At 37.6% G+C, this 15927-nt stretch overlaps 1 protein-coding gene across 3 annotated transcripts in view; it reads left to right on the top strand.

The window, feature by feature from the left end:
• LOC133976337 (inositol polyphosphate-4-phosphatase type I A-like) overlaps nucleotides 1-15357 on the top strand; it is a 50496-nt gene extending 35139 nt beyond the window's left edge. For all 3 annotated transcript variants that reach the window (XM_062414528.1, XM_062414530.1, XM_062414529.1), the window contains 7 exons: nucleotides 1441-1564; nucleotides 1771-1838; nucleotides 2443-2642; nucleotides 2837-2934; nucleotides 3185-3297; nucleotides 3400-3554; nucleotides 13451-15357. In XM_062414528.1, the coding sequence (XP_062270512.1) occupies nucleotides 1441-1564; nucleotides 1771-1838; nucleotides 2443-2642; nucleotides 2837-2934; nucleotides 3185-3297; nucleotides 3400-3554; nucleotides 13451-13583 (891 nt within the window). In that variant the 3' untranslated portion in view covers nucleotides 13584-15357. The remainder of the gene's footprint in view (nucleotides 1-1440; nucleotides 1565-1770; nucleotides 1839-2442; nucleotides 2643-2836; nucleotides 2935-3184; nucleotides 3298-3399; nucleotides 3555-13450) is intronic.
• Nucleotides 15358-15927: the final 570 nt, after the last annotated feature.

A 15927-nucleotide genomic window follows, 5' to 3' on the forward strand; every position in this document is an offset into this window, starting at 1 on the left:
TTTTAGAGCATTGAATCAGCAAATGTATTGACTTTCACCTGAAAAATGCCTGAAAATGATTACAGTTTATCAAAATAGTTGCTAATTAATGTTCTGCCAATCATACTTGCAGCTCTGATCTAAACCATGTTTTAGAAACTAAATTAAAAGTCAGTTATAATAGTCTATTGTATTGTCTTGCCACTTGTTAGTTGAACAAACATATTCTGTCCCTTTATCCGGATTATCTGTATATTTGACATTAAGGGACTTTAACTATGGAGAAAAGCTACAGTACCTGCTGCTTGTGTTTTCTGATACAAGTTTCTGATGCCATTGATTAGATTAGACAGAAAATGAATAGCCAACTGCTTTGATAATCATTTTTGAGTCATTTTTTTAGGCTTCTGTGACAGTAAACTTGACTGTTTCTTTTTGGAAGCAGTGATGAACATTTTCATCATTTTATGGGCCAAACAACTAATCAATTAATCAATAATGAAAATAAGCGTTAGTTACTACAGCCCTTAATAATACTTACTGAAACATTTGCACAATAAACCTTTCTTCTCGACACAGCTGCCACCTCTGTTAAAGTGAATGAAAGCAGGGTACTTCAGCTGTTAATGACTGGATAACAAAGCCTCTTATTCACAAAGGAGACAAAGGAAATCAACCCAATGTCACTCAGCTGTTTGTTAAATGACTGATACACATTATCCAACTACTTGACCTAAAAGGCGTTGCTGATCTGTATTCATAACATCACTACTGTAGATCAACAGCAGCATCAAACATCTTACAGCTTGATACATAAAACTTGTCAAAATAATGATGAAACTCTCCTGTGTACACTCACACTGAGCTGCTCAGGATTTCCTTTTCACGCATGGATGCACAGGAACCGACGACATGCATCCACTTACATAATCTCATAAGCAGCCGAGCTTGTGTGTGTCTAAATATAAACCATATGTTGATTTGAGTTATAGCACGTGATGCAGACTTTATTTGTGTAAGTGGATGCTTTCATTTTACTAATGTATGTTGATATTGTACAAACAAAATGATTTTATTACTCTCACAGATAATTAAACTGTACATCAGCAACACTTAAAGGACAGTGAAATATAACAGGGTCAGAGGAAAGCAGCAATATTGGAATACATTTCTTTACAACATCTAAAATCTTGAAAACAGAAAGTCGGTTTGATTTGTATCATGTAAATATATGAAAGAAGTTGCATTATCATCTTGTAAGTTTATTACAGTGTCTTCCAGTGCTGTGAAATTAAACTGATACTGTACTTTTTAGTGCTTTGTGTACAGTTAAAATGACTTTAATAGATGCAGGTTAGTAAGTTGGTTAAACACACACAGTCTCTCTAGAGCCACAGAGGATCAAAAGCAGCCCCTCCTGTTATGAATTGATGTTAACACTTCAGCTGATGTGTGTTGCAGCTCACCGCTCTCATCTGTGGCTTCATTATCAAACTGAGGAACTGTCTCCGTGACAACGGATTCCTCCGACAGCTCTACACCATCGGCCTGCTGGCTCAGTACGAGTCTCTGCTCAGCACCTACGGTACAAACACGCACACGATACAGGTCCTTATATGTACATGTGGATTTTCTGTTGCTCTATTAGAAGCTTATTGATTTTATCTCTGTGTTATGTCTGTGTGTGTGTGTGTGTGTGTGTGTGTGTGTGTGTGTGTGTGTGTGTGTGTGTGTGTGTGTGTCTGTGTGTGTCTGTGTGTGTCTGTGTGTCTGTGTGTGTGTGTGTGTTAGGAGAGGAGTTGGCCATGTTGGAGGACATGAGTGTCGGCATCATGGATCTGCGTAATGTCACATTTAAGGTAGGAGGATGTTAGTTCAGAAGAAACTTTAATCCATGAAGACACTGCAGCCACAAACTTGTTATGTTCCTTATTTATTCATTTATTAATTTATCAATCATTTATTTGATAGAAAAACAGGGTTTGCAAATAAACTTTTTTTCAGTAGATTTTACTTCTTTCTCCTGCTGTTGTTTTTGTTTTGTGAATGTAGTTTCTTGTCATTTTGGTTTCTGAATTTACTCATTTTTACATTTTTATTCTTTTATGAAAAGTATTATTACAATCTTATTTGTTATATTTATAATAAAGTATTGATTTATTGTATATTAGAGAAGCAGAAACCCCTCTTATAGCTTTTAATCAATGCTTATGTCTGTGTTATTATCTAAAACAACATTGTTTAATATCTTAAAAAGTATTTGAACAATCAGTCAGAGTCAGAGTGACATTGCATACCATTTAAACAGATAATGTATAAAATGATAAAGCAAAGAGATACAAACACCAACATTAAATGGATGTTAATGGATGTTGCTCAGATGTCACAGGTTGAGGATTATTCATTTATTTATTTATTTATGTATTTTCTGTCCACTCATCCAAACATTTACGTATCTTAAAGGTTACCCAGGCCACCGGCAGCTCCGCGCCCGACATGCTGCCGATCATCACGGGAAACCGGGACGGCTTCAACGTCCGCATCCCGCTGCCGGGAACCATGTTTGATGCGTTGCCGCGGGAGATCCAGAGCGGCATGCTACTGAGGGTTCAGCCGGTGCACTTCAACGTCGGCATCAACGAACAACAAACTCTGGCTGAGAAGTGAGTGAGTAGGAGGAGAAAAAGACGAGTGCGAGATACAATTACACAGCTTTAGCACAGCCTCGGGTCAATCAGTATATTTCTGAAAATGCCAGCAACAGAGCAATGACACTAAGAAAATCTACTTTGAAGTTTTTTTGTGTGTGTGACGGGTGAATTCGGGCTGGGTTACAGTTTTTATGTGTGTTTTTCAGGTTCGGAGACACATCGCTTCAGGAGATCATTAACTTGGAGAGTCTGGGAAGGCTAAATTCATACTTTGAACAGTTCAAAGAAGTCTTGCCTGAGGATTGTGAGTAAAAAAGTGTACTTGAGTTCAGCAATAACAACAAGGCAGTTTCTACAGTAGAAAAACTACTATTGTTTTTGCATTTTTTAAACTTCAGATGTAAGTTAGACATCTTTAAGATCCATATGATGATATTTACGGCAATAAATTGGCACCAACACATTTTCCCTACTCTGTACTCCTTCCACCTTTTATCTTAATATGCTTTACCTACATTTCCTCCCCTCACCCCTTCCTCTCTCGAACCCCTCAGGCCTCCCGAGGTCTCGTTCTCAGACTTGTCTTCCTGAGCTGCTGAGGTTTTTGGGGCAGAACGTCCACGCCAGGAAAAACAAGAACGTGGACATCCTGTGGCAAGCTGCCGAGGTAAAGTATCTGTTTTATTGGATTAAAGAATCTCATTGACTTGATTTCTTTTGTTCCCAGTTTAACACAACTATAACCTTTATTTCCCTTTCCCGATCTCAGATCTGTCGCCGGCTGAACGGGGTTCGTTTCACCAGCTGCAAAAGCGCCAAAGATCGCACAGCCATGTCGGTGACCCTGGAGCAGTGCCTGATCCTGCAGCACGAACACGGCATGGCTCCCCAGGTCTTCACGCAGGCCCTCGACTGTATGCGCAGGTAGGACGACCTCACAGTGCACGAGTACACGAATGAAAAAACACGCGACTAAAGAAAAAATCCTACCTGGGCAAAAACACACCTCCAACTTTAGAAAACTGTTTTTCTAATCAATATAAACTCTTACCTATAAACTTGGATCAGGACATAGAAAATTAAATTCAGTAGGATTTTGTGCTTCTTTGCCCAAGTGTGATTTCAAAACTCGTACAGTTGCCTGCTCCCTCTGTGAACCACATATGAAACTGATCTGGAGTTGCTGGTTCATCTCAAGTGGGATACTTGAATATTTCTGAAATTCAGTTGGTTACTTACTTCACCAGATTCTTGTCACATCATTTAGAAATAATCTTTTTCTTTTTGCTCTTGTTTTTGGTGTATTTATTACTGCGAAAACCTTTTTTTATCATAAATGTGACAAAAATCTCGAGAGTAAAAGTATCCAACTGATATTCAAGTGAGAGGATCCCGCTTTTCTCATGTCTATCAGGTGCTTGTTTGTCCGTCTGAGTGTCTTCATTGTCTTTTTCTTTCTGTACGTCCAAAGTTAGCCTACGCTGTTTCAGAGTCTGAGTTGCTAACCAGCTGGCAGAGTCCTTTATTTGTAATACCGGACCACTTTGCCCACCACCACCACTGCTGTCACTTTTTGCTTTTGATAGATCCTCCCTCATCACTCCTCCTCGTTTTCCTTCCTTCCATTCACTTCCAAATAATGTCTGCATGTTGAGAGGCGTTAGAGACATTTAGTTTGCCTCTGCAGTGCAGTCAGGTCAAAATGCTGCCCTTTATAATCAGTCTTGCAAAGCTTGTTGCCACTTGAAAGGGTTCTTTCATCCAATTTACAAAAAAAAAGAAAGCACAGTGTACTTTATCGCTTATGCAGATAGTCTCGGTTTTATCTGTCAAAATTTTCAAATATGCAAATGTCCTCGATGTTGCAACTGAAAACTACACATTTCCTGAAAGCGTGACGTCCCAAAATGTTTTCTAATACAATTTGTAGACACACTATAATAGAAGCAACCGACATAATAATAAAAAGAAAGGAGACACAGTGACAGGTGCAGGTTTTTGGGGGATTTATCTTCCCGAACAGATCATGATTGATATTGATCGACCGAGTGTTCCCGAGTTTTGTTCTAGAGGACAAAAAATAGTCCTTTCATCTCTCAGAGACGAGCGAGTGCTGCTGCAGAGTCTGAGTCTACGCTCGAGTGTTTGTATCTGTTTGTGTCAACAACAACAAAAGTTATGTGTTCCTACATTGACCGTTTATATATAAATATGGACGACATATCTCCGCTTCCTGCCGCTGTGGAAAAGTGAAGCCAAAATATCTAGCTTGTGTGACGTCATTAGGAGCCAGAGGTTTGAGAGTCAATCGTGACATTACTCCCCCTTTTTATATCGTTAAATAACATACAAAAATCAGCAGGACAAGAACTCCCTAAAATAGAGTAAGCATCCTTGGGGAATATTTATTTGACCATCCACTAACATAGAGGGGGCGGGACTTATAAGCCTATACTGCAGCCAGCCACCAGGGGGCGTTTGAGACTTTTTGGCTTCACTTTTGGGGAGCTGTCACGTCGTCCATCTTTATATACAGTCGAAGTGTTCAAAGTGGAGTTTTCTGTGACTTCATGTTGTAAATAGTTTGTTGTTACGCCCATGTACAAGATGTAATCACACCTGTCTTCGCTGTACCTGTGCTCAATAAAGTGTCATCTCCCACGGATACTCGCATGATACAGATACAGTGTTTCTTCACTATTTCCTCACCCCCTTCCCTTTTTTCCTCTCCTACCATCTGTCCACTTTGCTGCCCCTCTTTCTCATCAGCCGACGAGCATGAAAATAGCTTATGATAATTGTTTTAGAGTTTGATTTATGCCCCCTTGGAATGACTTTGAGCTGTGATGCATGCTAAGCTAAGAAGACGCTTGGAGATACCTCCCCCCTCCTCCAAATGTCCCCTTCACTACCCCTCCCTCTCATCCATACTGAGTTGTTGAAATTGAATTAAGAAATACACCCTTAAAATACATTTTGATGTTGAGGATTGTAACTTTTCTGTTTTAGGTACTTACTGTATGTTAAATATTGTAAGAAACTTTAGCATTTATTATCGCAACAGACAAACTCTGCTAACAGCGAGCTAGCTTTACTGTAAGCTTGTAAAATATAAACTTTTCCACGCGTATATTTAATAGATCTAACAGGGAAGATTCAGGATGCAATTAATCTAAAAAAATCAATTCATTTTTTAAAATTAAAGGGTGTTTTTTTGGTGCACTCTAGTGTTGGTTTTCATGAGAAACCAAGACATTTTTCCCGCCATTTTCTCCTCCCTCCGTCTCCACCCCATGTCTGTAGAATATATAAACATGGAGAGCCATTGCTGTATTTTCTTATCTTCTTTCCTTTTCTGACAAAAAAAACAAAACGTCTTTCTTAATTTTTCTCTTTTTTTCTTCTCTTCTCTTTCTCTTTTTCCTTCCTTCTCTGTTTCCTGTGTGTTTGACTTTGTCACGATTTCCATTTGTACGATTGGTTCATTTTTTTTTTTTTTTCGCTGGACTTTTGTTATTCATTTCCTTTTTTTTTTTGTGACCTCAATTTGGTTTTTATTACATTGGAACGTTTTTATTATTTTTCTGTTACACCTTGGAAACCCACATCTATCATAATGGATGTGGCTTCTTCATTTTCATTGTGATTTTTCACCGATATTACCTCTTAATTTGCTGTTTCACCTCTGTGCATGCATGGGTACACGCCATCTCCTTATTTTTGGCATTGTTGCGACACACACCGCTCCTTCCCCTTTGAATCTCCCTCCCTTCCTCTCCTTCCCTTGTTCCTTCATTTTTTTACTTTCTCATTTCCTCTTGCCACTTTTTCCTTCTCCTTTTGCTTTTTAATCTAACTTTCCATTTCTCCTATCATTTCTCTATCCCATCTCCCTCAACCTCTCCATTACCCCTTCCTCTTCTGTGCTTTTTCTAATCTCTCCCTTCACCTCCCTTCAACCTTTTTTTTACTGCTTCACCCCTCCTCCCTCTCCTGCTCTCTCTCTTCCTCCCACCCCCCCACGACTCGGCAGCATTGGGACGAGGGAGGGAGTAATCCAGAAGAACCTGAGCGGCTTGCTGCCGGTGCGTGACTTCCGGATGGACCCCAGCCTCCTGTACTCGCTGCCCCTGCTGGCCCTCAGCCCCAACCTCCTGGTGGTGTGGATCTTCCTCAGCGTGGCCTATTTCCTGGCCAAGCTCCGCTGCAGCTGAGCAGGCCACCCGCAGCTCGTTGGGAGTGACTGACTGAAAGCAAAACATAGAGCTCGTCCAACGTTTATATGGGAGGGGTGGGAATACTCCACACTGACTCCCGAGGGGGTTTTGAAACTGTGCCACTGTCCTGTGAGTGTGTATGAAATGCTACTGTACAGCATGTACACACTGTCCAACCCTGAGTAAGGGCTTTACACAACCGATGCCCCATCAATGCCCTTTTTTTTTGTTGGTTTATTTTCTTTTCTTTAGGGACACTTTCTGTTTTCTTTTTCCTATTTCCAGCTTGGAGAAACAAGTTGGCAAGCCTGCAAATGTTGTACTTTTTGAGGTTTCTATTCTGCCTTTACATGACATCGACGCTAAGCCTGATAAATCTAAAAACAACACGACTCCACCCCATTTATACTGCAAACGCCAATACGATAGGAAAATGGCTAAATCTGCTCTTCTGTCATGTCGTGTCTATAACTGATCCACTTAATGAGATTAGTGTCAGCACTGAAGCTGCGTCAGAACAGAGCATCCTTACTATTATGTGGAAAGAGCCATGTTTAGTGTGGACAGAAGGCCAGAACAGGGAGGAAAAAGGTATAAATGTGAATGAACTCTGAGTCAGTTCACGTCTTCGGCTTTTGCGGTCCAGCTAACAGTTGTATCACACATCGGCTATCAACATAAATCAGTTGATTAAACATAGATCAAAATCTTAATATCCAGTGGAGATGTTGAAAAGAGTCTTAATGGTTACAGCAGACAGTTATTAGATAGGATCTCTTTATAGAATAAGGATGAATTAGTTGAACGGTATCAGACATAGCATGATAGTGAGATTATCAGTGAGTTTTCTGCCTTATTCTGACCACGAAATATAGTATATAGTTTGTATATTTGTGAACAGAAGGCCAGAGATTACACCTGACTTGTGAATTTGTGTAAAAATGAGCAGATAGTGTATAAATCGTGCTTTTTTGGAAAGAGTTATTGTCAATAGTAGCCGTTATAAAAGAGATTCATGTATAATTTAAGTTTTGCACAAACGGTTGGCTTGTTTCATTTGTGCAATACGTTTAGCTTGTTTCATTTATCTTTGTCTTCCGTGTGCTTTTTGCACTTACCCTACAAGCTAAAGAGGACGAATGAAAAGCTTTTATTTGGTGCCAGAAGTAAGCAGACATTCTTTAGTTTATATGTATATTTTCAGGCAGTATTTGCTCATTTTATTTAGATCTTCCTGCTTTTCTAGATGATAGGAGGCAATTGTTTGTCTTCTTCAGCTTGTGCACTTTCCAGCAGGTTCTCAGTGACTCTGTTTACATGAAACATAATATATTTATATATGACTAAAATGATCCAAGTATTAGACTTTATTTGGTCATTTTAACAGACAGTGTTAGTTTTAAAAAATACCGAATCAATCTACAGTATTTAATTAACCATATCTCCAAATAGGGGACACATTCAGGATCTGAAACATAGATGAGACAAAGAAAACAAATGAACTGAGCTCATATAAACATATCAGCCAGACTAAGATGATAAAAACAAGGTCCAATTTGCTGAAGACATAAACACATTTAAAGTATTTCCTTTCCTCTGCTTAGAGCTGGGGTTCCTTTTTTTTTTTTTTAAGTATGATACCAGTACCAATACCAGTACCATTCCAGTGATACTGGTACCAATAGAGTATTTCATTCAATTCCTATCATGTGAATGGAAGCAGTCAGTTGCCTAAAATGCTGTCACTCCTCCCCATTTAATTGATTTTTTTACACAAATACATTTTGAGAGTGTTGAAATATTTATTAAATATGTGCAAAACTGTACAGTAAAGTATTATCACTATAGACTGTATGGGCTGTAGCTGCTGCCGTAGTGGGCCAATCACATGTTGCATTAAATGGGTGATTGGTTGCTCATAAAACCATATAAATGGTTGTACAAGGGAGTGTTGATACTACTTGGTACTGGATTATTTCTGTTACTTTTTAAAGGTATCGAGCACCGATACCCAACATTACCTCTACTGCTGCAGACAGGAAGAGTCAGCACCCCCAAATAAGCAATTGCATAAGCAATGAAAGGATCAGAAAGGTATCGAGTCCTCTGCTAACATTCACAACTGACTTCCTGACAATATAAGAAACTTGTATCTTCTTTTAAGTTGCAGCACAAATAGTTAATAGTTTAAAGAAGATTTTAATGAGGCATCTGCAGCATAATGCATACATTTTCTTTGTCACTTCTGTGTTAGAAGAGGAGACTGAATTGGGAATTATTTTCAGGGTGTCCTTGTCAAGTTTGACGGTCCCATATGGAGGCATTTTTACATTGTGGCTAAAAAATGCAAAATTTTTCAGATGTCTTTGAGGGATTCTAGTCCGGCTGAGATGTTATTTATGGTTTGAGTTCATTTGTAAAAGCGGTGACATGTTTAATGCAGTCATTGCTTTTTTATACTTTTCACTCACCGAGATTGAGCGTTTGCAGGGCAGCAGTGGCACTTCTTTTTCTTTTAGGGGGGGGGACACATTAATTGGTCCCTATGTGCCAGACCTGATGAGTCAATCTCCGAACAGCGACAGTGGTTCAACCTGTATCTGCTCTTCAGCTTTCATGCCGATGCAGTGAAGATCAGCTCTGTCTCGCCAATTGACAAAGTTGAATCTTTATGTCGTTTTTTTTTAAAGATGCAGTTTCTACAGTAATTGGCTCGTTTAGGAATGTATGATTGTAGGATATTCAGGGGAAAATGTGTTTGATTATGCAGTGTAGCACCACAAGTTCTGCACCCTATAGAGCATTTACTCAGATTTTATAGTCGTAACTAGATAATCAAAGACAAACCGGTACAGATAGCAGCTATTGCAGTTTATATTAGCTTTACAGAGAGTTATATTATGTTGAGTGAAGGATCTGAATTTTGAGCTGTTGGATGAATGAACGAGGAATGTATTCATGCTTGTGCCAAATGCTTCAGTCAGGTGAATCCAGTTTTGTAGGATCTGTCTTTGCAAAGAGATTAAACCAGGATCAGTATGATGTGTGTGTGTGTGTGTGAATCAGTCCACTTCCACATCCTAGAAACAAGAGTAAAAGTACACTAAAGACGTATCGAGTTTCTCTTGTTTGAAGAATTTTCAAGTGACTTTTTCGTAAGTCGTCCCAACTTCATCTGATTGAAGAAAAGAGATTTTAAGGAGTTTTTGCTTACAAATCGTGCACTTTCCATTGAGTTTCTTTAAAAGAATGTGTCATGTTGTGAAGATGTATACCCACAGTTAATTCATATGTGCTTGTGTTTGTGTATTGCAGAATAGTTTTGGAAGTTAGCAATACAAGTCCGCTCAGTACAGTTTAAATCCGGATATTTTCAGCCTAAGCGAGCTCTCAAAATACTAAAATATTGAGGATGAAATGTAGTTTGTTTCTTAACTTAAAAATGGAAAAATGTGTAAAGAAACCAAGAGTCATCATGTTGCTTTACACGTGGGAAATCTGCATTGTAAAAATCAATAGTTAAGCCCTGTGTAGCTGAATGGAAACATCAGTCACCTCCCAGGAGCTCCGAGGCGCCGTCTCATTAAGATCGACCCAGTAAGGAAATGGATCAGACTAAAATAGACTCTTCGGGGATTATATCATACTCTGATGACCCCTAAACACTCAAGATCCGTGTGGTCCCACATACTTTATGCACTCTAAACTAGAAGGGAACTCCTTACTCTCTGATCAGTTTAATAAATACTCAGAAATACATTGATTCTTTTATGATTATAGCAGGATTTATTGATTAGTAGAAACACATTTTTGTACTTTATGTGCTAAAAGCTGAAAGGAGGCGTACTTTCTGAAGGATAATGGTTACAGTAGAAATGCATCTGACTGTATTGCACTTTCTATTTAAAAGAATAGTTCAACATTTGGGGGGATTCTTGCCAAAAGTTAGATGAGAAGATCTGATGTTGCTGGAGTCTGCAGCTGGTTAGCTTAGCCAAGAATGCACATACTGTAACCCTCCAAACATCAACGTGCTATGTTTACATCAAGGTTTTTATATGGATTAAACAAAATTGAATTATTGGGTTTATTTGTGAGCTTTAGAGGTGCAGGAAAATGGATTTTGTTAATCTTTGCAAGCTGTTTCTCCCCATTTTCAACATTTGTGCTAAGCTATGCTAAGCTAGCTAGCTTCAGCTGCATATTTAACAAACATTCATGTGAGTGGTATCAATCCTCTCATCTAACTCTCAGCAAGATGGAAAAGTATATTTCCCAAAATGTTAGATATTATTCACTTCATTTCTTTGAAGAATATTTTGCATTTGGTTTCTGTTGCGCTCCTGTTTAGATCTACCTCTGTCAGACAGAAGTTACACTATATGTTGATTTTATTTAAAAGCAGTAAAGAATAATATATTTAATATACATAAAAATATATAATCACTTAGCAGCAGGGATGTGTGAGGAAAAGGGAATTATGTCAAATATGAAAACTGGATTTAAAAAAAGGTCCCAGTAACATTTTTGATTTCTGATATAATTACCATTAAACCCCCTTAAATACAGGTATAATTACACTAAAGTGCTTCCTAAAATATTTATTAAAATTATTACATCATTTATGATACTTTTTCCCATTTTTATTTCAATCTTATTTTAATTTCTTTGGGGTTTTTTATTCTTAAGAATCAACATGTATCAGAGAATATATTTGTATTGCTGTATATAAATTGTATTTAAATGCTTGTAAGCCTAATTGCTAAAGTTTGCTATATATTGTCTTAAGTTATTCCAAAGCAGAGTAAATATATATATATACATATATAAATAATCTATCTAATGCTTGTGCCAGAACGGTCATGCTGTTGTCACTTTATATCACAGCTGAATATGTCTGTGTGATCTCGCTTTAATATGCATATTTATACGTTTATCACAGGTATTAACTGTTAATTTTATGATTTATTATAAAAAACTTTTTGCATAATAACAATTTGCAATTTGTAGGAACCCTCCTGTTAGAACTTTAAAGTGTTATTTAAACAGGTTATATGTAACATTTAACATATTAATTTAATAATGTACCATATTAAATGGATGGTGATTACTTGCTGCAAAGTGTTATTATGTTAAAAGAAAGTTATTGCATAAACTATTGTATGGCTGTGGGTTCTGCAGAGAAGTTTCCCTTAATTGCTGATATTTTTATAATTTTTATTCATATTTTCATGCTTAAGTTGAGAAATCTGTCAGTGTTTGTACAGAAAGTGGCTCCAGGAAAAGATGCTTTGACTCTGAAATTGTACAGACCTCATTTGACAATAGCTTGTGTTTTCTAGTTGTTAAAGGTGAAACTTCTCTGACAGATCCCAGGTCAGCACCCAGCTGGTGACACTCTTATCTATGAAGTTGAATTATCTGTTTATGCGTTTTCTTTTTATACATTTTCCTCCGAGACTCAGCAGCAGATAACGTCCCAAAGCTTTTTATCCTCGCTGTGTCCCGTGTGTGCTCAATGTTGCATTAAATGTACCACAAACCCAAGAACACCTCCAGTCAGTGTGTCCTAAAAGCTGCACTCCTGCTGTAATAAATGTTTTCTGCTTCCACCTGCAGGATCCAGACTACTGTGCTGGTATTTTATGCTCTTTAAAGTTGTTTGTTGTCATGCATTGGATCCTTTTCAGACACAATTTTCCTTAACTGAAGCTTTAACTGCATTTCCTCTGTCAGGCTCTCACAGGTTATACTTCAACAACACGTGCTTCTAATATCTGGATTGAACTGTGCATCAAATAAAACTGGCAGCAGAAGTTAGAGATCTGTCCATTTATATGTCTGTTTGTCACTCCATGTCTTTCATCTGTCCTTCTCTGTGTCTCTGTTTTCACTGTGTGTGAACAGTTTTTCATGTTTGCATGAGCAGCTGTTTTCCTGATGTTGTGTTCCTCGTTCAGTTCAACCTGTATGAAGTCTTTACTGACACCTACTGGCCAATAGTAGGAACTGCAGCACTCCTTTTTACAGTTTTGATCCATCTTCTCTAAATAAACAAAATATGATTATTAATGTGTATGTAGGGCAGTTTTATCCATGTATTGTTTTGTTAAATGAACTTTGATATATCAGGCATGTTTTGTGACTCTAGTAACAGGAGGGGCAGCTGTCATTGATCGTAGGGGTTGTCAACATTTCAAAAACACACATGAACCTAGTTTTGCTTCAAATATATGTGTACAAAAAAACCATGCATCTGTCTAATGAATAAAATTAGGGCTGCAACTAACGATAATATTCATTACCGATTCATTACTTTCTCCAGTAATTGATTATCTTTTGTCCAGAAATGGTGAACAATGTCAATCACACATCCTCAAAGACACATCCTGAAGACTAAAGACACCAGATATTATAATTCAGTAATTTTCCTTAGGGGTGACTGTAAGAAACTGATTAACCAAAGAGTGGATTTGATCATTTTACCTTATTATGCATTAAAAACATCTTTTCAACATCATTCACACCATCACTTCTACTTTTTTTTTTTCACTCTCATTCTGTCTCCTCCTCTTGTTCCTCCTCTCTGTCCTGTCTCCTCAGCGAGGGCTGCAGACGGGAAAACACCGTGAAGAACGTCGGATGCCGAAAGTACGCGTTTAACTCTCTGCAACTCAAGGCCTTCCCCAAACACTACCGGCCGCCCGATGGGACCTTCGGCAAAGTGGAAACCTGATTGGACTGCGGAGGGGAAAGCGGGGCTCGTTTTTTTTTGTTTGGATAGTTATGACTGCAGTGTTTTGGGAAGGCCATGATCGGACCGGTTAAAATCAAGATACTGTATTCAGAAACACACAAAAAGCTGTTTGATTTGGACTGATTTAACCTCAATGTCACACGGTTACTGTTTCAGACACTTTAGAGATTTTGGGTTGGGTTTTTTTTTGGTTGTTAGATGCAGTGATTCAGTGTTACAGTTATATACAATAGCAACTTCCTCTAAAAAACAAAAACCTTCAGATTCCAACCTCTTTAGTATAATAACAGTTTTCATGTACTATATTAGTTGCTTATGTCATATTATGCATAGCACACGCTTGAAACAACAATGTTTTTCCTGTTAGCAGAAGCTACAGCACTGTTTTTTTATTATTATTATTATCATTATGAAAGTGTACATGAATGACACTGCCTCACTCCTGGTCATGCACTGATATTATCATCATCAGTCACACCAGTAGTTATATCTAAGAGTGTTAAAAGTCATCAAAACCACATGTTTAAAATCAATTAACTGTACTAGAGAGATAAAAATTAAGGGAAAAGAAAACAGAAAGCTTCACATTAAATATTTAGACTACAATATTCATGTTGTGGCTACTTTTACAGACTTAAATCTACATCATTTACAGATACAGAATGAGTTAACCTCACATTTTCTTTCACAAAGCTCGAAAATACTCAAACAAAACTTCATCATCCAGCAGAAGAAAAAACGATACCACTGCCAATCACTGACTACTGATCTCCCTGTGATGGGAAAGACCAGTCTGATCTGTCAATGAAGATCAATAAAAACACTGCAGCCGATTCAAGGATGGATGGATGGCAATGATAGTGAAGTTTCTGATCTTTAAAGGTCTAGAAAACTGAGCAGAAATGCAAAATATTGCATAATAAAGCAAGAAAGAGGATCAAAAATGAATTTGAATGATTGCAAATGGAAATTAGATCATTATAGCTGCATGAATAAAACTGAGGGAATTGTCAAATTTAATCCGGAGCAATTATTCTATGTGATATATTAATTAACATTCTTGTAATTCTATGCAATTTGTTTTCCCTGCTTATGATTTAAACATCTTGGCGTTGTCATTTATGATTTTATGAAAGCATTTAAAAACCATACACAGAAAATCAGACTGATATTAGAAGCAATATCGAATCTGAAGCAGCTGGAGTGAATTTAGGAAGACCTGTTTCACTATTTCAAGATAATTATGGACAATTACTCCACTAAATTCACTCATACTCTTCTGTGTTTAATCTAAAACTGCCATTGTGTGTGTTTATCTGCAATGATCTAGCTTTACCACATGGGGGAGACACAGCTCTTCTTTTCTGGCTGTAAAAAAAACCAAACATCCAACACCAAAGTCACCTCATTGTTTCTATAATTTCAATAGACCTGCGTCCGACATTATCACACATGACATATCTCAAAGTAAAAAAGCGACTTACTGTGACATGAACCACACTGATGATGGCAATCTGACTTCTCATACGTTTATTTCCTGTTTAGTTTTTTTCTCTCTAATTTAGCATTGAATATGTACTTTTTATCGGTCTATCAACACACAATACAAATTAGCCTTTTAATTGAAGTTGCAATACTTTTTATCGACGAGTTCTCAGACACGTGAGAAGGGAACATCTGTGAAGGTTTTAATGTTGATATATCTTCTAACTTGTTGATATCTGATGCTGAAATAAATATAAAAAATAGCTCATGTTTGGGTTTTGTTTGCTGTTTTTGAAAAGAAAAGTTCTTTATCAAGCTAATTTATTTTCTTTGCCTATTATTTTTCCACACATACAACTATATAAATTTAGAAAACTAATTAACAGAAGAGGGGGGAAAAGGATAAAACAAAACAATACCAAAGGAAATACAAGCAACTATATATTAGAGCTGAAATAATCCATTTGTCATTTCTTTAGTCACCATCTGTGCCAAAAAGTCCTTCCAGTTGCTAAAATATGCAGCTCTCCTGTGTATTATGTAACAGATTGTCTAAGTATATTTTAACTCTTCTCTTTCATTGGGAAAGATTATCAGCAGATCAATCAGTGATGAGAGCAACACTGCCTTCAGCCCTACTATATTAACCCTCCTCGAGTCAAGGAAGGAAGGGAGGAAGAAGGAAGGAAGGAAGGAAGGAAGGAAGGAAGGAAGGAAGGAAGGAAGGAAGGAAGGGAGGAAAGAAGGAACAGTCAAAACAGACGGGGTCAATTTGACCCGGGAGGACGACACGAAGGTTAATATATACACACACATACACATGATTACACAGAACTGA

The sequence above is a fragment of the Scomber scombrus genome, chromosome 24 (assembly GCF_963691925.1).
Source record: "Scomber scombrus chromosome 24, fScoSco1.1, whole genome shotgun sequence".
Taxonomy (NCBI): Eukaryota; Metazoa; Chordata; class Actinopteri; order Scombriformes; family Scombridae; genus Scomber; species Scomber scombrus.